The 23,641-nt window shown below is 35.8% G+C and overlaps 1 protein-coding gene across 1 annotated transcript in view; it reads right to left on the reverse strand.

The window, feature by feature from the left end:
• UTRN (utrophin) overlaps nucleotides 1–23,641 on the reverse strand; it is a gene marked incomplete at both ends in the record, with an annotated part of 425,527 nt that overhangs the window by 279,174 nt on the left and 122,712 nt on the right. The window contains 12 exons of the mRNA XM_084229017.1: nucleotides 558–730; nucleotides 1,663–1,854; nucleotides 6,399–6,536; nucleotides 6,945–7,106; nucleotides 10,136–10,306; nucleotides 10,587–10,715; nucleotides 13,231–13,410; nucleotides 17,493–17,663; nucleotides 18,869–19,024; nucleotides 20,928–21,101; nucleotides 21,770–21,898; nucleotides 23,261–23,422. Coding sequence (XP_084085143.1) covers nucleotides 558–730; nucleotides 1,663–1,854; nucleotides 6,399–6,536; nucleotides 6,945–7,106; nucleotides 10,136–10,306; nucleotides 10,587–10,715; nucleotides 13,231–13,410; nucleotides 17,493–17,663; nucleotides 18,869–19,024; nucleotides 20,928–21,101; nucleotides 21,770–21,898; nucleotides 23,261–23,422 — 1,937 coding nt within the window. The remainder of the gene's footprint in view (nucleotides 1–557; nucleotides 731–1,662; nucleotides 1,855–6,398; nucleotides 6,537–6,944; nucleotides 7,107–10,135; nucleotides 10,307–10,586; nucleotides 10,716–13,230; nucleotides 13,411–17,492; nucleotides 17,664–18,868; nucleotides 19,025–20,927; nucleotides 21,102–21,769; nucleotides 21,899–23,260; nucleotides 23,423–23,641) is intronic.

The raw sequence follows: 23,641 nt of genomic DNA on the forward strand, positions 1-23,641 counted from the left end.
GAAAATATGTGTAAAGTGTTTTCTTTTTTTTTAAAGATTGATTTATTTATTTATACTAGCACTGGGTACAGTCAGAAGCGTTGAAGGGTGAGAGAATTCACCAGAGCCAGAGTGGGGAACAGAACAGGCAGACTGACGAAGTACACTGCTGGGGGGAGCAGCGGGTGGCAGGAGAGGTCTACGTGGCATGTGGGACCCTCGCCTGGTGGCCGGGGATCGAATTGGTGCTGCATAGGCTGCGGGCAGCTTTGTAGCCCAGCACTCAACCGCTGTGCCACCAGGGAGGCCCTGTGTAAAGTGTTTTAAAGAAATGGTCATATTAAAAATTAGAGATGCTGCTTTCAATTATAAGATGTTGTGTTGCAAATGGTCATCTATATATAAACTACTTCTTTGTTCTTTAAGGAAATACATTGATCAAAATTTATTAAACAGAGCCTATAGTGAGGTTGTGAAATATATTACTATTAATGTGCATTTGACCTTGATTTTGGCCAATGATTTCATAAGCTTTTTAACAAAAAATAAAACTAAATATTAATTTGGCTGACACATACCCTTTATGATCATTGTACATTCTGTTAACTCTGTCCCATTTTGCATTCAACTGAGTAAGTGTATCCCGGATCTGAATGGCTTCAGGTCCAGAAGCTTCAAGGATAACATCTGGCTGTTTTTCATGAATGACTGCAATCTGTTCTCCAAGTTTGTCCAGTTGGTCCTTGATATTCTACAATACATTGTCATTCATTAACAAAACCCATCAAAGAAATAAAACAAAGGAATCATACATAACCAAGTATTATACTGCATAATTACTCAAATTATAATGAAACAAAATAACAGTTGCTCATCAAAAGTGGAAATTTTAAAAGTAAGACTCTGTAAAGGTGTTAGAGTGAAGAATGTTATGTAATATTCAAATGGTGGCAAAAAAAATTCTCACACATGTTCAAAGTGGTATTTGTACAGGACAAATAAAAAGCTTCAATAACATTCTACAAAGGTAATGAAATGTTTAAAGCTGGAATTAAATACCTCATAACGCTAATTAAATGATAGAAATGAGTTATCAAATGTATTAGCAATTTTATTGTGACTTTTTTACATAAATGTAATCAAATTACACAAAAGTCCTTGATGGTATTTAATAGTTTTGTGAATTAACTAAAACTTTCAGCTCCTGTATTAACTTGCAATCACATACCATTCCATACCTCAACAGCTGGCCAATCTTAAATCATTAATGATGGCATACTAAATGCTAGCATTTTACATCAACTGACAATTACATTTATAATAAGGAAATATGGTTTGTGCAAATTTGACTTAAAAAGTTCCTGATGTTGTAAAAAGTAATTGCGTACTTAAAAATTCATATATATTTTCTTTAATTTTTATTGAAGTGACATTGCATTATAACATTATATAAGTTTCAGGTGTGCCTCATTATAAATCAAGTCTGAATATATTATAAGTTCACTACTAAAAGTCAAAAATTAAAATCTTTGATAATTCATTGGTGAATATCAGAAAGGTCTGTTATTCATACACACTGCTAACTCCAAAAGTTATAAAATCATCTAAGTAGGAACAATGACAAATTCCCCCCTTATTTCTTTATTAACTGTGCTTAAACCAATGCAGTGTCTGGAGATTTACCTTTAGAGAATCTTCATGAAAAGAGAAATCTTCAAGGACAACAGCGCTCAGCTCTGGAGTATTAAGTGATAATTCAACATCATCCATGAAAAGCAAAACTTTGTTAATTTCAACTAGGTAATCTGTGGGGAGAAATGCTGATCTAATTCCAGAAGCAAGTTGACCTGTTTTCCTTTGTCGAAGAGGGGTTACCTATAAAAAAAATTTAAAATAACAATAAAGCACACCTCTAAAAATATCCCCTCAATGAATATGAGAAGTTTAAAAAAAAAAAAAAACCACAAGACTATTTTGTGGAGGAATTCAATACCATGACCCAGAATCAAAAAACTAAGTTTTAATTGTTTATATACTAGCTCTTCATTGGTACAGACACCCTTAGCAATCTGTATTCTAATTTTTATTTGTAGCCTGCTGTTGAACAATACAATAATCCCAATCTCTGAGAACAGTACTACAGAACCCAATTTATAAAATTTAAAAAAATAAATTTACAAAAAAACTATAAAAACTGGCCTGCTACAAAATCAAAAAGCATTATCAACAAATGCCAAAAAGTCTGATATCACACTGGCCTATTCTTCCATACAATAAAACTAGAAAAAACTAAATAAAAAATGACATGATGTAAAAAATAAAAAAAAAAAATTTTTAAAAGATTTTTAAATTGATTTCCAACATGTTAAATTCAGACAGATTCTAAGCTGACGAGAAGACACAGTATTCTCTGTGCCCTCTTGTCAGAGTGTTCTAAGTGACTACTTAACTCCTAGATGGCTAGATTTTAATAAGTGCTTTCACTACTTTCAATGACCAAAGTGCATTTACCCATGAGGTAAGGTATCTTCCTTGACTCTCACTATGTTCCTCTGGTGACTTGCTAAAAAACCATCCCTCTATAAATTCAAAGATAATAGTGCAAGTTATCATAAAAACAAATTCATAGAGTTAGTGCTCCTAAAAGCGGTTGCAATTCCTAAATGAAACCAAGATTCAAAACTAAGGACACTGAGTCAAAAACATGCTGTTACACCTAGAATTCTATACAATTTGTCTCCTAGATTTAAAAAAAAAAAAAAAATACTGCTTTCACCAACTGAAGGGCAGTCCTCAATAGGCCAGTTAGAAATACACTTCTGGATTCCGACTTTATCCACAGGATTATTTAGACTTCCCACTAACACTAATTTTATTATCCTAATGCTACATGTTCACATTTTATTCAAAAAGCATTTCTAGATATTTACCCATAGGTCTGAGAATATAAATTATATTTTTAAACAAATACAAGAGAATTTTGACATAAATTATATGTCCACCCAGGAACCCATTTTGAATAAAAAGATACTGAGTATTTTTTAAGTACAGAAAAAGGTTTAAATAATTCTTTTCAGGATTTAAATTAAAATAGGCCATTTGGGGGAAAGGTCACTACAGAAAACTCAGTTGTTCCCCTGCTTTAAGGAAAAGAAAATAACAAATGAGATTTAGTTGAGTAATTGTGTCAGAAGGTTGTAATAAAAAGCTGGAACCCATTCTCCTGCTAGATTTTCTCATCTATGAGAGAAAAATTTTCTCTAAAGCCTTCATTGGTATAGACGACAGATTCCCAGCAATGGGGTAAGTGCTGTAGGCCAGAGCCTGCAGCCCGCTCGTCTCCAGCATCTTGTCTCACTGCTGTGTAACTGATGAGACCCCAAGGGCCTGACAGCCTCAGAGTCACGACTGCACCAGCACCCTGTGTTGCCTCTTCCCCCACACAACAGGTCATCCCTCCGCATGGCTGTGTGTACCTGAGGCTTAGGGAAGCTAGGACGCCAGTAGCTAATGTACACAGAAACATCCCAAATTTGAAAAAAAATTAAAAAAGCTTATCAACAACTGTGTTTTTCTATTCAGATTTTAAGAGGTTATCTAGGACCTCCTAAGCCTCCATATTCTTGGCGTCTCACATGTTCAAGACTCAAACATGTGCTTTCTTTATTCCTAAAATAGATCTATCCCAAGAGAGTGATCAGTCAAAATGCCCTAGGAGAAAAAGCAATCCCTGCAGTCTGACCCAGACATTACCTCTGGATAATTTTGTTTTTTCAAGAATTCTGCTAAGACACACACAGAAAAAGACCAATATATACTACAAAGCGGGACTAAAATCAGAGAGTTACATGATATAGGTCATGTCATACAGCAAGCTAAATTCCAGATAGAGTAAATAGTATATTTAAATAAACACTTTTTAAAATTTTCTAAGTTTTGATTTTATCAAACCATATGAAAAAACTGGAACACAGAACTGAATATTCATCAACTCTCTGGAGAAAAAGGATGTTTAGATCACAAAATAGGCTTAAAAAATCATAAAGGAAAAATATCATGTGTGGATAAACAAAAAGTTTAAATGGTTGCATAATAAAGGTAAAGTAAGAAGTTAAAATTAGTAATATATTTTATTTTTTTTTTTAATAGAGGCATGCTTTATTTATTTGTTTGCTGGTTTGTTTGTTTGTTTTTTGTTTATACATGCACTGGGTACAGTCAGAAGCGCGGGAGGGTGAGGGAATTCACCAGAGCCAGAGCGGGGAGCAGAGCAGGCAGAAGGACCGAAGTACACTGCTGAGGGGAGCAGCGGGCGGCAGGAGAGGTCTGCGCGCCATGTGGGACCCTCCTCTGGTGGCCGGGGAGCAGCCGGGGATCGAACCGGCGCCGCAGAGGCCGCGTGCAGTTTCGCAACCCAGCGCTCAACTGCTGCGCCACCGGGGAGGCCCAGTAATATATTTTATAGCAAATATAACAAGAGGTAATTATCTGTATTTTATGCAGAGCTTATACATATTTTTTTAAAAAAAACAGTAATACTCTAGTAAGCAAATGGGAAAAGGTCATTAGATGCAAATTTCAATTTAAAAAAATGAGTCCTGCAAACTGGTGGTTCTTAATTCTGACTACACATTAGAATCATCTAGGAAAAAAAAATTAAGTGCTCATATTTAGGTTCAACGTGAAAGATTTAGATCTAACTGGTTTGGGGGTAGATTTGGGAATCTGATTTTCTTTAGAATGCTCCAAGTGATTCTAATGTTCACACTTAGGAAGCAGATTTTAAAACCACAGATTTCAAGAAGCACATAGATTTAAAAAAATAAGAAAAAAAGCCTTTTAATTATAGTAACTAATTCTAGTGAAACCCAAGTGAAATGAACCTGTAATAGCATATATTAGTACTTAAAAAAAACAAATTTACATATGTATTAAAAGCCCCAAAATCATTTCTATTGTGGACCAGTAATGATTGCTGATTTGGGACCCAAAGATCAATGGATTATGTCCTGAACCCTTAAAAAAAGTACTTGGGAAAGAGATCACTTTTGAAAGTAACAATAAAGCAAAATACTATAATATAATCTGAAAGATGTCAGGAATAAAAATGGAGTTGAGAATTAAAAGTAACACAACACACTTTCCAGGCAAAATAAGGTGACAAAACCTACTGCAATGAAGAGGAATAAAACTGATTAGATCCCAGAGTGGCTAAGGTGCTGTATTTTAGGGAAAATGTGGAAAAAACAAGCATAGCTATGCTACATGGTGAGTGACAGTGAATCAAAGAAGCTGGAGGTCAAAAACAGTGACAAGTCTGACACATAAAACTTGTTCTTTATTTTGTGATATTTTCCTGAACACCAAAGAAATGACATGGTCAGTTATGACTTGGAGGTGGAAGAGACACATAATTCTGAGGAAAAAATAGAGGATGGGCTAGCCTTAAGAAAATCCAGACAGGATGGTGTTTAAGCCCTTGTTCCAAGTGTGAGGAAAACAGTGTGTGAGAATACAGTGTGTGAGAAATAAGTTGGGGGTATTTTTAGGATTCTACCCTCAAATAATGGATAGTTTTAAAGTAATTATCAGAGGTAGCAAAGAAAGTAGGAACCATGGTTGGAGTGGGATGGAAATACAGGCTCAGCCAATGGTGTTGGATGGTGTTTAAGCCCTTGTTCAAGTGTGAGGAATACAGTGTGTGAAAAATAAGTTGGGGGTATTTTTAGGATTCTACCCTCAAATAATGGATAGTTTTAAAGTAATTATCAGAGGTAGCAAAGAAAGTAGGAACCATGGTTGGAGTGGGATGGAAATACAGGTTCAGCCAATGGCATGTTATAACATGGCAGCAGATATAGAGAGAACCATCCAGTAGGCAACATGTCAGGAGCCTGCAATCTTCTATTAGATTACAGCACCTTCAAAATGTAAAACTGGTTCTAGAAGGATTAGCAGACAACAGACTCCTGGGAGCACCAGCACACTTACAGAGCAGCTGGGAAAATGGCCATTGGAAAGGGAGCTGGACGTGAACTGTTTTCTTAAATATAAATCATAGTTTATCAATTTACCAATTTAGTTATCTGTAAAGTAGAATTTTTTTCTCAACATGATCTAGATGTCCACAGACAAAATACAGAACCAAAGGAGAAAGTTATTTCTAAAAGAGATCAATAACTTCTAGGTTTAATACTTCATTAGAAATCTAAAAGAAAAGCCCATTAATAACATTTTGTTTCTATTTTCTTTGAGTCTGGTCCCATCCAAAAATATAAACTTATCTAATAATATACAGTTGGAAGGAGGAGATACCCTTTCAAGTGATCTGTCTTGTCCATGAATGTAGCAGCAAACAGCTGAATAGCAAGGGCGGGATAAACTATTGGGAAAAAAAAACAGATTCCCCATGACAATACCTTAGTTTTGTTGTATTTTTTGTGTAAAAGTAACAACTGTGAGCGGATCTTTTCTTTTTTATTGTCTTCCATTGGTTGACGTAACATTTGCTCTCCTCTTTGAAGAACTTTCTCAATCTGCATGCTCTCTTCATCCATCTGAATGTGTAAAAGAAAAAATTTACTCCAAAGAAAAATGTATTGGGTACTTGCTATCAGTTCACAAGTGTGAGAACTAACCCACAAAGTCTAAGTCAAAATACGTTAACCTGAATGATATGTCACTGACATGTATGTTTTCCTTAAAACATTTCATATTGGAATTTAAAATATCTCCTAAAGAATGCTAGACCCGCAGCAATTAGACAGCACTAAGATAATGCTATCTTTAGATAGATTTATGCATTGCATAAATCACCTGGCAATCTCACATTGACACTCATCAGAAAACCACATTTGGATCAGTTCTGTCATGTTTGGCAGATTTTCTGGGCAAACATCTTTGAAGTAAAAATATAATTAAAGAAGAAAAATGAAACATAATTTTGAAAATCCCCTTGAACTGACCTTTTCATCTTCATCACTGGATTCCAAGTGTTTCTCCACAAGTTTTAACATATTTTCTATATCATTTTCTAATACTTTCAATTCAGAAAAAGGCACATCTGCTTCAAATGCCTCGGTGGTGACCAGACTTTGGTATGAGGGTGAGTCCTGGCCAATTAGCAACTGTAGAAGGAAAAGTGTTCTTTGAAAATGGATTCTTAACTTGATCTTCTGTCATTAACTAGGAGAGTGTCAGGAGAGGGACTAGTATTGAATTGACTTAATTTCATTCATTCATACAGCAATAATTATATCAATTTGGGCTTTTTGGAATTACACATTTTCTCCAAGCTCTGCCCAGGGATAGGAAACTGTGTGCAAATGACTTGTTAACTTGAAATGCCATGTAGGGGATTCTGAGACCACATGTGTGCACAGCAGGAAAAAGTTCCATAATCCAACTGTCATCCCCATGACCTTAGACAAGATGAAATGGCACCAACCAGGTTAGGTCCATCCATTCTAAGGTCTCCCAGTCAACTTTGCCCAGTGGAAGTACCCTTGGATCTTGATACCCAAACTTCAAAGCACGTGTTTCTTAAGGTAGTATTTTCAGACAGTATTGAAAAACTTGGTATTTATTGGTTGAATGCAATGTAACATTAATAAAACTAAATTCAGGGATATAATTTGCCCTCACCTTTCATTATAGAGGCCTAAATTGGCACCTTTTAGTAGGACTCTTTGGGAAATCTATATAACAATCCTTATATGTACAACTTTTGCAACAATTTCAAGGCATTCTAAGAACTGAGCTTAAGAGCATACTAAGGGGCCTCCCCAGTGGCACAGTGGTTGAGCGCTGGGTTGCAAAGCTGCCCTCAGCCTCTGCAGCGCCAGTTCAATCCCTGGCCGACGGGAGAGGGTCCCACATGGCATGCAGATCTCTCCTGCTGCACCCGCTGCTCCCCTCAGCAGTGTATCGTCAGTCTGCCTGTTCTGTTTCCCGCTCTGGCTCTGGTGAATTCTCTCACCCTCCCATGCTTCTGACTGCACCCAGTGCTTATATAAATAAATAAAATAAATCTTTAAAAGATTTTAACAAAGCAATAGTTACAAAGGTACAATGAAAGTTAAAAATTGACCTAGAATAATATTACAACTGATCATGCAAAGGAAACTCCAGAGCCATTAAAAATCATGCCAAAGTTCATCAGTGTCAGAGAAGTCTTTGGGGACTTGACTCTAGTGACAAGGAAAACAAAAGCAAAAATAAACAAATGGGACTACATTAAACTAAAAAGCTTTTGCACAGTAATACTGTCATCAAAACAAAAAGGCATGCTATTGAATGGCAGAAGATATTTGTGAACTATGCATTCAATAAGGAGTTAATACTCAAAACACTTAAAGAACTCCTAAAACTCAACAACAACCAAAAAGCAGATTTAAAAATGGTCAAAAGATCTAAAAAGACACTTCTCCAAAAATGACACACACATGGAATATAGGCACATGAAAAAATGTTCCCCCTTTCTTATTATTAGGGAAATGAAGACCAAAAACAACAGTCAGCTAATACCTTATACGTGTGGCTATTAGCCTAAAGATAAAAAACAGCAAGTGTTGGAGAGGATGAGGTGAGAAGGAAATCCTTATGCTCTGTTGATGAGAATGTAAATTGGGCTACCTCTATGGAAAAACAATACAGAGAGTCCTCAAAAAATTAAAAATAGAAATTCCATACAATACAATTATCTCATTTCTGAGTATTTACCAAAAGAATATTAAAACACTAGTTTGAAGACCCATATTCTTTGCAGCACTACTTACAACAGCCAAGAGTTGGAAAAACCCAAGTACTCATCAACACAATTGGATTAAAAAAAATATGTAGTATATACAGATGGTAGAATATTATGCAGCTATAAAAATATTTTATTCTGACATTTGAAACAACATGGATGGACTAGATGATATTTAGTTAGTAAAGTAAGTCAGATGGAGGAAGATAAACATCATATGATTTCACTTGAGTAGTGTAAAAAGAAACAACAAAGTACATATAAAACAAAGATAAACATTTAGACTATAAGAGCAAATTATTGGCTACCAGAAGAGAAAGGGGAAGCAATGAGTGTCAACTGGGTAACAGGGGTCGTCAACAGGGGTCGTGGATGTAGGATGGAGCTGGAAAGATTTGATGGCCGAACTTACATAGTAGTACAAACATGCATATATTGTCAACAGCTATACAGTACTGCATGCCTGAAACTTATTAATGTTAAATGCAATACCATTTCAATATAAAAATAGATATTTTAAAAATATATATTATAAAAATCATGTCAAAGAATATAGAAAACAAGATAAAAATTTTTGACATTTTAATATGACATATATCTGAGTAACAAAAGACAGGTATGCCAAAAAGTTAACAGAGGTCATTTATGAGGATAATAATTTTGGTTCTTTATACTTCCTTTCACTCCATTTCTATGTCTTGTGCACTATGCTTTTATGTAACAAAAGTTGCCGATAGATCTATTGAAAAGAATAAGCGAGATGCGGTCTGACAGTGAAAAGGTTAGATCAAAACTAAGGAAGCTAAAAGTTGAAACAAGATTTTTGGTTTTGTTGAGGTGTGAATAATTTCAGTATATTCACAGGCTATGAAAGGTAGTTGGGTCTGTTTTATAAGATACACTAAATTAAAGCAGAGCTCGACAATAGTGACTTCCTGCAAGAGGAGACTCTTTCTCATTGATGACTTCAATACTTTGGTGCACAACTCTCAAGAGATGGAATAACTGAATACTCAATAAAATACCATGCACAGTTGGGATCCAGAAAAAGTCAGGATCCTGTCACAAGTAATAGGATAACCCTCAATGTCAGTTACATTGTTTTGTTTTGTTTTCCCAGAAAGCCATCAAAATCTTTCCAGTCAAACGAAAATATTTCTTTCAAGCAATAAATTCATGTCAATTATTGAGAACACTACAATAAAATGCTCCTTTCTTCCTCTCATGAAATAAGGGTAAGAAGAGAGAGAATGAGAAAAACACACTCAGAGAGAGAAAAATTATAATATGGTAACATAAGTAAACAGATTTTTTAGGAAGGATTTTACTCATTATTCTCTCAATTAAATTTATGAAGCAACTTGTAAATAGAAAAACCAATTATTATATAAAAATACAATGACTCACTTTGGCACTTTCGATGTGCTGAGACACCTTCTCAAAGTTTCTATTCAGTTCCGCTAACTTGGGCTCCACGAGCTCCTTGCCTGAGCCTCCACGTGCACTCATCAAAAGAGCAGCTTGATCTCGGACATTTTCCACTTGGAGGTGGGTTTCATCCAGCTCAGAAACTAAACGCTAATTAAAAGAAAACACAGAATTACCTCATGGGATAATCATAACCATGCCAGGGTGCAAACTGAAGGTAGTCGAAAGAAATGTCTGGGAGTCCTAGTAAGAGATTCCAGCACAATCTGAGTAAGAGCTATTCACACATAAGCCCCTGTATGCAGGACATCAGTCTTCCCCACAAGAATGGGAAGAATGTGCACACTGGGCGCTTGGGGATCCACTAACGGGAGGACCACAGCCAGACTTGCCACTTCTGGGTGTGTCACTCCACCTTTGCATTTGTTACCTTCACAATTTCTTCCTGTTTACTTGCTGGTTTTTTCTCAATTTCATCCAACAGAGCTTCTGCTTGATAAAGCCAGGTACTTATGTGAGCAACATTCCCATCAAATATTTCCAACTGGTTCTGATGGTTCTAGAAAGAAATTAACAAATAAAATGCTGATACAATCATATGAAAAATAAGACAATAATATAAGAAACTATTTAAAAGACCTTCAAAGGGCCTTCTGAATGCTGAATCCCAAGAAGGGTTTCCACTTTGCTGCAAGCTTTTCCTCAGTAAGTCCTTCCTAAATCTGTACGGCTTTGCACAAGCACTTTTGTATTTCTTTGATATAGACCTCACTAAAATAAAAAGTTGAAGAGGTATAAATGGTGAACATTCCCTTTTCAGTTTCATTTTGTTTGTCTCTCTTGTTCCTCATTCTTCAAAAACAAATAATCTCATTTGTCCCCGTTAATCAAAATTTGTAAAAACTTGTTTAAGGAAGTAACAATAAGTACAACTGGAACATGGCAGTAGGGAAATGCTGCTAGTAAGTCCTCCCATAAAAAAAAAAAAAAAGTTAAAGGGAGGAAAAGCGGCAGGTCCCTGTGAGAACCAGGACATGGAAGATAAACGGGTGATTCTATCAAACTGCCTGTAGAGGAAGGTTGTCATAAAAGAGGATGAGAAGAGAGGAAAGGTAGGAACCCTGCTACCCTCCCCCACCCACAAAGCCTGCACACTCCGACCAACAGAAAGGAGGAAAATAAAAAAAAAAAAAAAAAAAAAAAACAAGAAAAAACTAATACCAAAACCAAACAAAGACAGCACAAAAAAAGAAAATGACAGGCCAATCTCCCTAATGAACACTGATGCAAAAATCCTCAACAAGATCCTTGCCAACAGAATTCAACAATGCATCAAAGGGATAATACACCATGATCAAGTGGGATTCATCCCAGGGGCACAAGGATGGTTCAACATATGAAAATCCGTCGGTGTAAACCAACACATCCACAATAAAAACACATTTCTACTATGAAATATTCCCTGACACAACCAGGAAGGGCCAATTATTTTCTCAGCCATCCCATGTATCCACTCTGTATCCCAACACAAACTATACACATGAACTTGTAAGCACTAACCAATAGATTGTAATTTTGGTTCTCAGAACTCTAATTATATATTTCAAAAAAAGGAAGTAAAAATATAAAATAATTAAAATGGGCTGACTAAGATTCAGCCCACTCAACAGACTGCAATTCCTTAGAAGTCAGGCCCTTTGACTTTTTAACTGAATGTCACCAGCAGTTAATATAAAATCTGGCACAGACCTCAGTAATATTTCCTGAAGCAAGATATAAAATATGATTGAGAGAATACATTTAAAGAAAGAAGCAAACAATTAAACTTAGTAAAACTTGGCAAAGTGCTGAGGCTAAGGCAAGAATCTAGAACTTGATCAAAAAGAATCAGGAAATCTAATGAAACTAACAGCTCTTTGGATAAAGGAAAAGAGAAAAAAAAGTGCTTAAAAGATGAGGAAACAAACTATTAATCCATAATATGAAAAAATAGCTGAAAATGCAAAATGAGAATATAAAATATGAGAAAAGGCTTGACAGTGATATGAATTCCAGGTAAGAACTGCTGAGTATCAGATGTATTTACTCAATAAACCTGGTAAATCAAATGCTCTCATAGGATTGGGAAAAAATTATTTGGAAGGAGAATTTGGAAAGCACAGATTCAAAATACAGAAAGAAGGGCTGTAAGAATGTGGAATTTAACAACTGTCATAATACCTAAAATTCACAGCGTATGGTTATATGAGTGCCTTATGTTTTACATAAAATCATCATCACAAAACTGTATGAAGTAGAAATTATAATAATGCCCATTTTAGCTATGAGAGAACTAAGACATAGAGAGCACTTCAGAAACTTGACCAAGGTCACCCAGATTATAGTCACAAGTTTTACTATGGCCATCGGACCCTAGAAGCTGTGCTCTTAACTAGAACACAATTAGACCACTATAAATGTATTTATGTGTATGTATCTAATCGACCATAGTGTCAAAACTGAATATACTAAATTTTTAACATAAAATAAGGTACACTTACCAAAATATTAAAGTACATATTTCTGGGGCCTCCCTGGTGGTGGGTGCAGGGGTTGAAGTCTCAGCATTATCAAGCTAGACACAGCCACTGCAGCATGAGTTCAATCCCCGGCCAGGGTGCTGACCCACATGGCGCAGCAGACCTCTCCTGTCTCGTCCGCTGCTCCCCTCAGCAGTTTATTTTAGTAGATCCACCTGTTCTGTTCCCCAGTCTGTCTCTAGTAGATCCTCTCACCCCCTCACCTCTGGCCAACACCCCAGTTCTCATATGCATACATAAATAAATCTTTTTTTTTAAGTTCGTATTCCTACGTATCTCACAAATGACTTTTCTAACTATTTAATACAGGCACTTTGAATTCTTTCTAGGTTGTTTTTTTTTTTTTACCTTTCTTTCCAAAGGAAAAAATTAAAAGTAACCCAATGAAAATAAGCCACAAGCAAAATATTATCTTGGCACAGAGAAAATAAAAGCTAGACTTATTTTCAAAGAATTGAGGAAGATTTCCCAACAGGACATTTTACCCAAACACACCATCAAGGTGCTGCACCAGCTCTCAGTCCAGGTGCGGACGCGGCTCCACCCTGCGTTGAGCACACACAGCTGTGCCTCCAGGACAGGCTCACTGCCCTCCACCAGGTTCTGGAGGGCAGCACTGCTCTCTGTGATGGCATTTAAGTCAGCTTTTCTCTTTTCCAGATCCTTCAAGATAGTCTAGAAAATAAAAATACCAAGACCCACTTGATCTTTCAGAACAGTATAAAAGTTTATTTAGCCTTAGTGTTTTTTGACTTTTCTTCCACACATACATTTTAGTTCGTGACTCCCTAGGTTACTTATCAGATATCAAAGGTTTCAAAACCTTGATATTGCTAAAGTTCCTAATAAAAATTAAAACATTTAATATGCACATGCCAAAGAATACAATAAAGTCAGATGAGAAAAGATAATTATTCTTTCACTTTAAGTACTAACTCCATTTATAACATACAAACACCATTTATCGTCATCAAAGCTCTAGAATACAGGATCGATTTTACTTCCAAAAACAAGCTGACAAGGCAGAACTAATCCAGAACTCACAATTGCAAAATATTAATAATGAAGTTATCTCCTTGAATATACAGGAAAATATAGATGTACACTGTATTTAACTGCAACAAGTATGTCCTCTAACTAGGTGACTTAACATACAATCTGCTGTATAAGCATTACAAATAAAATACTTCATGGTAAGTAAATCTTAGAACTGGCACACTAAGCTTTGGTTTTACAATTATCATAATATACAAAGGTAATACTCAGCAAGGTATGATGATTTCACATTCTTAATTTTGACCAGGGAAAATGTGTAGACAGAGAACTAGAAAAAGAATGTTGAGCTAAAATGAAAACTACCAAGTTCTTCCAATTAAAAAGTAATACGCACATATCTACCCTTATGCATATAACCTTTTAAAACCAACATCTAAAATCATTTTAAGTGAAATGTGTATGCAGTCTTAAGTCATTAAATCACATGTTGGAAGGCATGAAACACAAGTGAACTGAAGTATAAACACTCACTTGGCCATGTCAACTACTGATATATTTATTTTTTTAGAAAGATATTAAAATATTTCTCAAGTGCTCTTTTGCAGAGAGATTTACAAAAATAGACTACCCACAGCTTGCTCTCTGCAGTTAAGACTTCTTGTACTCTTTCAAAGGTTATGTACTGATTGACTAGGACAATCATTAAGAACTATAAGAAATAGCTACAAATTATTAAACTCAAATAGTGTACTACCTATGTTAATTAGATTTTATTGTAAAGAACAGGTCTACATTAGAAATAAAATTAAATGATATCCAAGGAATAAAAATACTATGTAAGTTTAGCAATGTTACTTAAATTTCACACTAAAATTTAAGTGCAAATACATTGAAATATTGTTTAAAAAAAATACCATTTTTCTTAAATCCAAAACACAACATTGAGCAAATAGGTGATTATGTTATATGACATTTTGTTTGATTTACTCTAGTTAAAGAGAATGCGCTGAGAATTTTTAATGTGTATATACAAAATCTCCGTTATTTTACATCTGAAATAAGATTAAATGGGAACTTAAGTGAATTGTTTCAGCAAAGACAAACTTATTATTCTAAGTTTTTTCCCTAAACACTGAAGAAAATCAACTGAAAAACTACTTGAATTTATATGAATACACAGAGACAGAGGATAAAAATTAAACAAAAACCAGTTATCACTTATCTACAAGCTATAAGCAGTTAGTTAAAAAAAAACATACTATTCACATACCAATAAAAATAAGATAAATATGTAGGAATAAACATTGTCCAAATATACATAAAGCTTATAAAGGAAAAAAAACAGCATCATGTAGTGATAAAAAGGAATTTGGGAGGAAAATGAGATATACCAAGTTACTAAAAAGACTGAATATAACAACAATGTCAATGCCCCACAAAACACATCTATAAATTTAACACAATTCAAATAAAATTTCTAACAGAATTGTTTTAAAAATTTGAAAATAATAACTCTTTAATTTATATGAATGTATACAAAAACAAAAGTATTAAAGACAGGCAATCAATTAACTGCAAGTTAAAATATTTTAAAATATTTCATAAAGCCATATAGTTAACAGTTGAAGAACAATTCTGAAGGTCAGATCAGCAAAGCAGAAAACAAAGAAACCAACAGACAGAAAGGATATATGAATTTTGTATGTCAAATCAATGGAGAAAGGATAATGACTCAATAGATAGTGCTGAGACAACTGCTTAACTATTTGGAAAAAAGGTTAGAGCCTTACCTCATGACATACACCAAAATAAATTCCAGAAGGATTAAAGCATTAAGGTAAAAAGATAAAACTATAAAAGGACTAGAAGAAAACATAAGCAAATAATTACATAAACTTGGAGTTGGCTTTCCAAGCACTAAAGGCATAAATAATGAAGAAAAAATATTGACTTTCTTCTTTTTAAAATACATAATAGCAGTGTTTAAAAAAAATCAGATCAGAAAGCAAACTATAGTGGGAAAATAAAAATCCATAGCACTCTAAGTATTAATAGTCATAACAGGTGAAGAACTTTAAATTAAAAGATTAAACTGGTGGTAGAAAAGTGATCAGAATTACAAAAGGCAAATTTTTAAAAGGAGCTACAAATGGCCTTTTAACTTATGAAAATGTTCTAATTAAGCAACCAAAACATTATATTCGCCTACCGTTTTCAAAGGTGTGGTTGAAACAAGCAAGCAAATTTCTAAAGGACAATTTCATAATAAGGATAAGACTTTAAAATGGATAGTTTCCTTGACCCAATATTCTTCAGGGCTAAGAATTTATCTTCAGGAAATAATTATAAATGTATGCTATGATTTAGCTACATCAATATATTCATCACAGCATTTCTTTTTACAATAGGGAAAACTGATCATTTGAATGGACATGAATGGAGAAATGGAAAAATAAAATCTACAATGAAATGCTGTGTTCATCTCTATCATGTGATACAAAATCACTTGCAGATAAAAGAAAATGTTAAAGGTGTAAGTTTTTAAAAGAAGTTCACAAAACACTTGATTTTTATGCTAGTATCTATGCATGTCTATATGTGCCTGTAAAAACTGAAGCAATAATGAGGTACTCTGATTATAGGTGACTTGTTGCTGTCTTTTTTTATGCACTATGCAAATATCATTCAGCAAGCATCTATGACTTATTTTACTAATAAAAAAATAATGACTTTCAAAAAGTGAATTTTGCCAAGATATTTCCTAGAAAAACTTGAATTTGATGAAAATAAAGTTTGGTATCTTTACCTTCATCCACAATATACTCAAGAATTCCACCATTTTTCATTTCTTTTGTATATCCTCTTCTCTATCCTCTTTTGAATACAGATAGCCCATGACATAAAATTTTCATGAGCTATTTTCTAAACTGAGAATACTCTGATGTCTAATTTCTTGATTTTCTTTCAAATTTATCTCCACAGAGCATTCAAATAAAAAAGTTGTGTTGTCCACCAGCTCACAGTACCTCTCATCGCTTCCCTGGGCACTATAAAGGATGTCCAAAGAGACACCGTGGCTTTATATAAACTTGTCAAAGCACTGACTGTTTCACTGACTCCAGGGACGCACAATTCTTAAGCACAACATTTAGGAAAAGAGAATGTTTTGCTTTAAAAAAAAAAAAAAACTACTTTTTGTTTCCTTCAATTCTTTGACCACATGAAAAAAAACAGAACCAGCAAATTAACTCTCTAATCTCTGTGATCTCAAAATAACTCTAGGGCTAATGAAAACTCTTGGCTCTCTTACTGACTTTTTGAAAATTCTGTTCCTGTGCCCTTTACATCAAGTGGTTTGCAACAGAAAGATTACAAGTATAAAAATTATTAAAGGAGAATTAACAAATGAATTCAGCATAATACTTTATAAAGAATGAATACTCAAAAATGTCATCAATTTTGGAAGGTGATAATTATAATGTTCTCAAGGACCACCAAAGCATAATGCCTATCATGGCTTTGTGAGTGATCCGTATGAGTTTAATGCTTTTAGCATCAAGACAAAGATACCTTATTAAGATAGTTGCTTTTGAAACATCCTATCCTTTCTAAGGGACAAAGAAGTAGAAAAATAATGGAAAAAGAAAAAGGCTATATTTAATGTGAAATGGAGAGAAATGACATCCCCCAGATTGCCCTGAACCAAATGCCACAGGTTAACACTGGGGTAACATTGGAAGTTCATCTGAAATGCAACTTACTTTTGCCCAGGAAATTTCTGTATCCAAGTCACCAAGCAAACCTTCTGAAGTGGATTTCTGTACCAATTCTGCTTCAGTAACAGAAAGCCATTCAGAGAGAGAAGCAGCGTCTTTCTTCATTTTCCGGGCCAATTGTGATGCTCTCTCCAAATCCTGCTTTCCCTCTGTCACCTGAAAAGGAAAGAGAAAGATGGGAGAGGGAGAAGGAGAGAGGCAACATGGAGGGAGGGGAAAATGAGCATGAAAGTTAATGAAACAAAATATTAACTAAAGATCCAAACTGATTCACCTTTAACCCCCAGGACACACATAATCTCTACTATATCCTAGAATCCCTTAGTTCTCGCACTCCTGCAAGGGGACAGTCGTACTGCTGTGGTTCAGTGTCAAGCACACCTGAGTTTTCATACCTTAGCTCTACCACTTATTCCTTAAGTGACCTTGATAGAAGTAAGCCCTCAAAAACCCACTATGAGCGTTGGAGAAAAACACAACAGACTTGGCCCAGTCTTTGCAACAAAGGGATCGATAAATTTTATGTCATTTTGAACAGAAAATGCCTTAGAATCCTCTTAAGCGAATCTCTGTTTCAAAGCACCCCTATATACAATATAATCTAGTGACTTGAGGAGGAAACACATAATTTCCACAATTATATTTTTTGTGATTAACCACTTAACTAAAAATGCAGTAAATGAGGCCTTCCTGGTGGCCTAGGGGTTAAGTCTCAGAGCTAACGCTACTAGGGCCTGATTTAGATCTCCAGCCAGGGAGCTGACCCACATATGGTGCAGCAGACCTCTCTGGTCTCTCTTGCTACTCCCCTCAGCAGTGCATTTCACTAAAATCTGCCTGTTCTGCTCCTCACTCTCTCTCTGGAGAATCCTCCCGCCACCTCCAGCCTACCCTTCCTCTACCTCTACACTCCAGTTCTTCTATGCAAAAAAGAAAGAAAGGATTTTAAATCTGCTAATAAATGTGAACTGTCAGTTACTATTTATTAGAGTGCTGATGTTTTTGCATTTCTCAGAAGACTGACGATTCAATTTACAAATCAATGACCAATAAAGTGAATCTATACAGGGACTATTATTTGAAGAGTTTGCTTAGAATAACCTGTGAAATGCTAGTAGCCGTAAAACATAAAAAAACGATTTGGATTAAATACTAAAAATAAATATTTATACAACTCTTCATCATTGTAATATTAATACAAGCATTTAAAGAAATACAATAAAAATTTGAGATAATTGAAAATATTACTACTAATACAAAAAATTCAAGCATGAATTCCCCCAGAAGTGAAATTTTAAAATACACAAAGGTGACAAAGGTGTGCGTGGGGAAGGGGGTGTGGTATTGGGCAGTTTGCTCACCTGGGCCCCCAGGTCATTGTAGAGGATCTTTAAAGAAGTCAGCTGCTCATCCATTCCTTTGGGGTTGTCAGTTTGCTGCTTCTGAACAATGTGCCTACCTGTCTTGATGACAGTCTCCACTTCAAGTTTGACTTCACTCAAAGTTTTATACAGTTTCTTAAAAATAAAGCAAGACAAATTTTATAACTGAGAGTGAAAACTTTCTAAATGGAATCATTTCAGAACATCCCCTATACAAGTTGACAGGTAAGAACTAACTATGGAGATCAAAGGGCTTTCTCTTTCTCAGACTCCATTCAAATCATGAATAAAATTAAATGACTTTTTAAAATCAGGTAAGAAAATGAAAAGAATTTGTTTGTTTAAAAAAGACATGTGTTTTGGGCCTCCCCGGTGGCACAGCGGTTGAGCGCTGGGTTGCGAAGCTGCCCGCAGCCTCTACAGCACCGGTTCGATCACCGGCTGCTCCTGAGCCACCGGAGGAGGGTCCCACATGGCGCGCAGATGTCTCCTGCAGCCCACTGCTCCCCTCAGCAGTGTACTTCGGTCCTTCTGCCTGCTCTGCTCCCCGCTCTGGCTCTGGTGAATTCTCTCACCCTCCCGCGCTTCTGACTGTACCCAGTGCTTGTATAAATAAAATAAATAAATCTTTATTTAAAAAAAAAAGACATGCATTTTACAGGTTGACAAAGTTGTAAGTATGATTTATATGATAATATGAGATTCACATGATACTATATTTCCCATGCAAAAATGGAAAAACATCAGGACTACAAATTGAAAGCCAAAATTATGTTTTAAAAAATCCTACACACTATTACTAGAAAAAAGTCAACACTAGTTGTTTTTAGTTGTTGGATTTGGAAGTATTTTCTTACAATGCTTTAAAGTACCAAATCTGCTACAATGAGTATATTGCTCCTACATAAGAACACACATAAAATCCAACAGATCAATACATATACAACTATAGAAATCAAAGACATGTAGGTCAAATTAAAGGCTGTCCTCCTGCTAATTTCCTGGAAACCAAAACCTTTATTCTGGAAAAGTTCTCTGTCTCCATTCATCGCAACCTTGACCTGAAGTATTTCACATGATATTGTCACATAGTAAGAGACTAAAATTACAAGAGGTCAAGGGCACTGCTTGCTTTGTTAATCTCTATATATCAGTAAATATATAAACTTACATATATATTCTCTCACACTTACAAATTTATCCTATTTGTTCATTCTTTTACCCATTTCAGCTTCTGAGTCATTACACAACTTGCAGTATATAACAGACCCGTGGGTATTACAGTCTTGAAAAGAGCAACTCTTCCAAGACTTTTCTAGTCTCCACAAGTGTTATCTTAAGCTTCTTCATGATTTTTCCCAAGCAGAACACTAATTCCAAGATGGTGTATGCTTAGCCACATTTGAAATTTCTATTCAACTGAATTATAAATGTCAAGATTAAAATAGAATTAAGTTCCATTTCCTAGAACTTATAAAATAATTTCTTTCATATCTTAAGACTAAACTTGAAATTTTATTTCATTTACAAATGATTTATTTTTGTGCTATAATATTTCTGAAATCAATTCTAAACAGACTATTCTTTCACATTTTAGCCTTAAAATGTATAAACTGAAATTTTAAATTTCACTTTCTTGTGAATGAATTTTACACTGCAATATTCTTGTCATCCATCTTAAGTATGATTCTTTTGGCTAACTCAAATTTATCCTTTCAGTCTTAGCTTGTTAGTCACATTATGCCAAATTCTTTCCTAACCTCATACTGTGATTATTTTTATTTATGTAAAATAGACACACACACACACACACAATTTTCTATCTCATCACACTGCAATAGTTGGGTTTACTCTCTCTTAGCTATGTCTCCTATTTCTTCTAATTTCCTTACAGGGAAGTCAACCATTTTTAAACCTGTTTTGCATCACCAATCCCAAATCCTAGCTCACTGTAGACTAGTAATTACCGAATAAGCCATGTGCATAAAGTTACAAGAAGCTCTATTAGCTGCTGGGATCAGCCGTCCTACTGCCTCACCATGCACTTGTCCAGGTGGGTCTGGATGACGTCAGGGTCCACTTCCTTCACATCCATGACATGAAGTTCTGATTTCACACCTTCCAGCACACGCTTGCAGTCAAGCATGCGCTGTTCAAAGTTAGCAGGCTTCTGGAAAAGTTGGAACTTGGTAGACACCTCTCGAAGTTTCCTCTGTTTGCAGAAATGAAAATAATAATTGACATCAGAACACTAATCTCTCTCTGAGATGTTATTAGTATAGCAGAAACTGTTAAAAAGCTATAAAATATAACACAATAAAAATTTCAGTGCAACAACCCCTCCACCCCCAAAAGAAAGCCTTAGAGGAACTCACTGAAGCCACCTGGCCACTTGGGTGAGCTGCACAGTCTGGGGTCATGAAATACTTGCAACTCAGTGTCTCAGTCTTAGGTGTAACAAAAGCCTAAACTGGCCTCATTTAGCTCAGTTCAGAGGCACAGAAGTTAAATATGCTCTACACCATGAGTTCAGAGAGCAAGTCAATCTCACATCCACTGTGAAAGCACCAGCAGGCTTGCACCCATGCACTCGGCCACCACACTGCTGCCAGAGGCTCTGCATCAATGGAAAAATCTTTAAAGACAGCTTCTACATCTAGCTCTCACTTCTCCACTCAAGTATAAAAACCAGATTCAATATTTTCCAGCCCTGTGGCAGCATGTCCTTGCTGCCCTTGGGTGCCATGCAGCATCAATCCATCACCACTGCCCGAGGTTACATCACACATCACGCCAAAGAAACTCATGCAGTCTGCTCATTCCCATCTTCTCCTTCTGTCCAATACAAGAGAAGTAAAAGGAGCCGCTCTTCCTCTTTACCTGCAGCGCATCCACCTGGCTCCCGCCACGTGCTGTCCTGCCACTTGGGGAGGTGGGAGGTTGAGAACGTGTATTTCTTCTCAGCTCCTCCAGAGTTAGCTCATGAGCTGAAATCTCTGCTTGGATTTTCTGCAAAGAGATTAGAAAGAAGAGAGAATTGGGTTCTTTTCAATTGGGAACATGCCTTTAATTTTTTTATTGAAGTGACATTGCATTATATCATTATACAAGTGGCAGGTGTCTGTCACTGAGAATCAAGCTGTGTATGTACCACAATAAGATGACTGCTGAAAGTCCAAATGTATCCTTCACCATGCCACTGTCCTCCTTAAAAAGTAAATGCCCCTCCTCAGATGAGTAGGTAAGGAAAATGTGGTCTATATACATAATGGAATACTATTCAGCTATAATGAAGATGAAATCATGCCATTTACAACAACATTGGGTGGACCTTTAGGATATTATGCTAACTGAAATAAGTCAGGTGGAGAAAGTCCAATACCATATTATTTCACTCAGATGTACAAGATAAGCAACAAAAGTGTCTTAGACTACAGGATATTCTAAGATAAGATACTGATAGTATCTTAGAGTATAAGAACAAAATGGTATACCAGAATGGAAGGGGGAGGAAGATGCATAAATTGGGTAAAAGGTGTTGATTTATCATAGAGGATGGAGACTAGACTTTTAATGGCGATCCTATTGTACTATACACAAATGTCAAATGATAATGCTGTGCACGTGAAACTTACATAAAGTTACAAACCAATGTTACTTCAATACAAATTATAAAAATAAATTAAAAACAGGAAGTTCCACAAAGCTGCACAATACGGAAGATGATGTTGATCACACTACAAACATTAATGAGTTTGCAGTATAATACTAACACAGGCTAGTCATATTATAGGATTACAGTGTACTATGCACAAAGTAAGATCTTTGCATCAGTCATTTCTAACGTTCACCTTTCATTTATAAAGAAGGAATTTTCCAAATTTCATAGCTAAGAAAATTATAATTTTAAAATGATAATCATTTGGGCCTCCCCAGTGGCGCAGCGGTTGAGCGCTGGGTTGCGAAGCTGCCCGCAGCCTCTGCAGCACCGGTTCAATCCCCGGCTGCTCCCCGGCCACCAGAGGAGGGTCCCACATGGCACGCAGATGTCTCCTGCAGCCCGCTGCTCCCCTCAGCAGTATACTTCGGTCCTTCTGCCTGCTTTGCTCCCTGCTCTGCCTCTAGTGAATTCTCTCACCCTCCCGTGCTTCTGACTGTTCCCAGTGCTTGTATAAAAATAAATAAATAAATCTTTTAAAAAATAAATAAAATGATAGTCATTTGCCTGGGTCACACATACAGACACATACACCTTCCCATAAGACAGGTCAACCTTTCTCTCTGACTTGTGGCAGGGATGCCAGGAGGGGCTGGGTCTCTTTTAGGGGAAGAAGCAATTTCAATCTAACACCCTCAAGTCCAGGGCAGTACCTGAGCTTCCTGAGGCACCTGAAAGGCATCGATCCTATCAGTCAGGTAAGTTGTGAGCTGCTTGTCCATCTCCCCTAAGCTCTCTTGCAAGACTTGAAGCATGTGGTCAGTTTCCCGGAGGACCTGGAGCTGCTTTTCCAATGAAATCTGTTTGCTCTCTGCCTACACAGGGGAAAAATTTAATCATTAGTTGCTCAACACAAACATGAATAACTGAATATTAAAAAAAAAAAAAACCTTATGTCTTGGCCACCAAGAAAAGAAACAGACCATAAAAGCACTAGTACAAGACTTTGGCAGGCATTGTAAATGAATAATAAGCAGCGATCCTGAAGAGGTCCTTTTAGGGTATCTTACGTATCTTGCAATGAATTACTCATT

This window comes from Talpa europaea, assembly GCF_964194135.1.
Source record: "Talpa europaea genome assembly, chromosome: 2".
Taxonomy (NCBI): domain Eukaryota; kingdom Metazoa; phylum Chordata; class Mammalia; order Eulipotyphla; family Talpidae; genus Talpa; species Talpa europaea.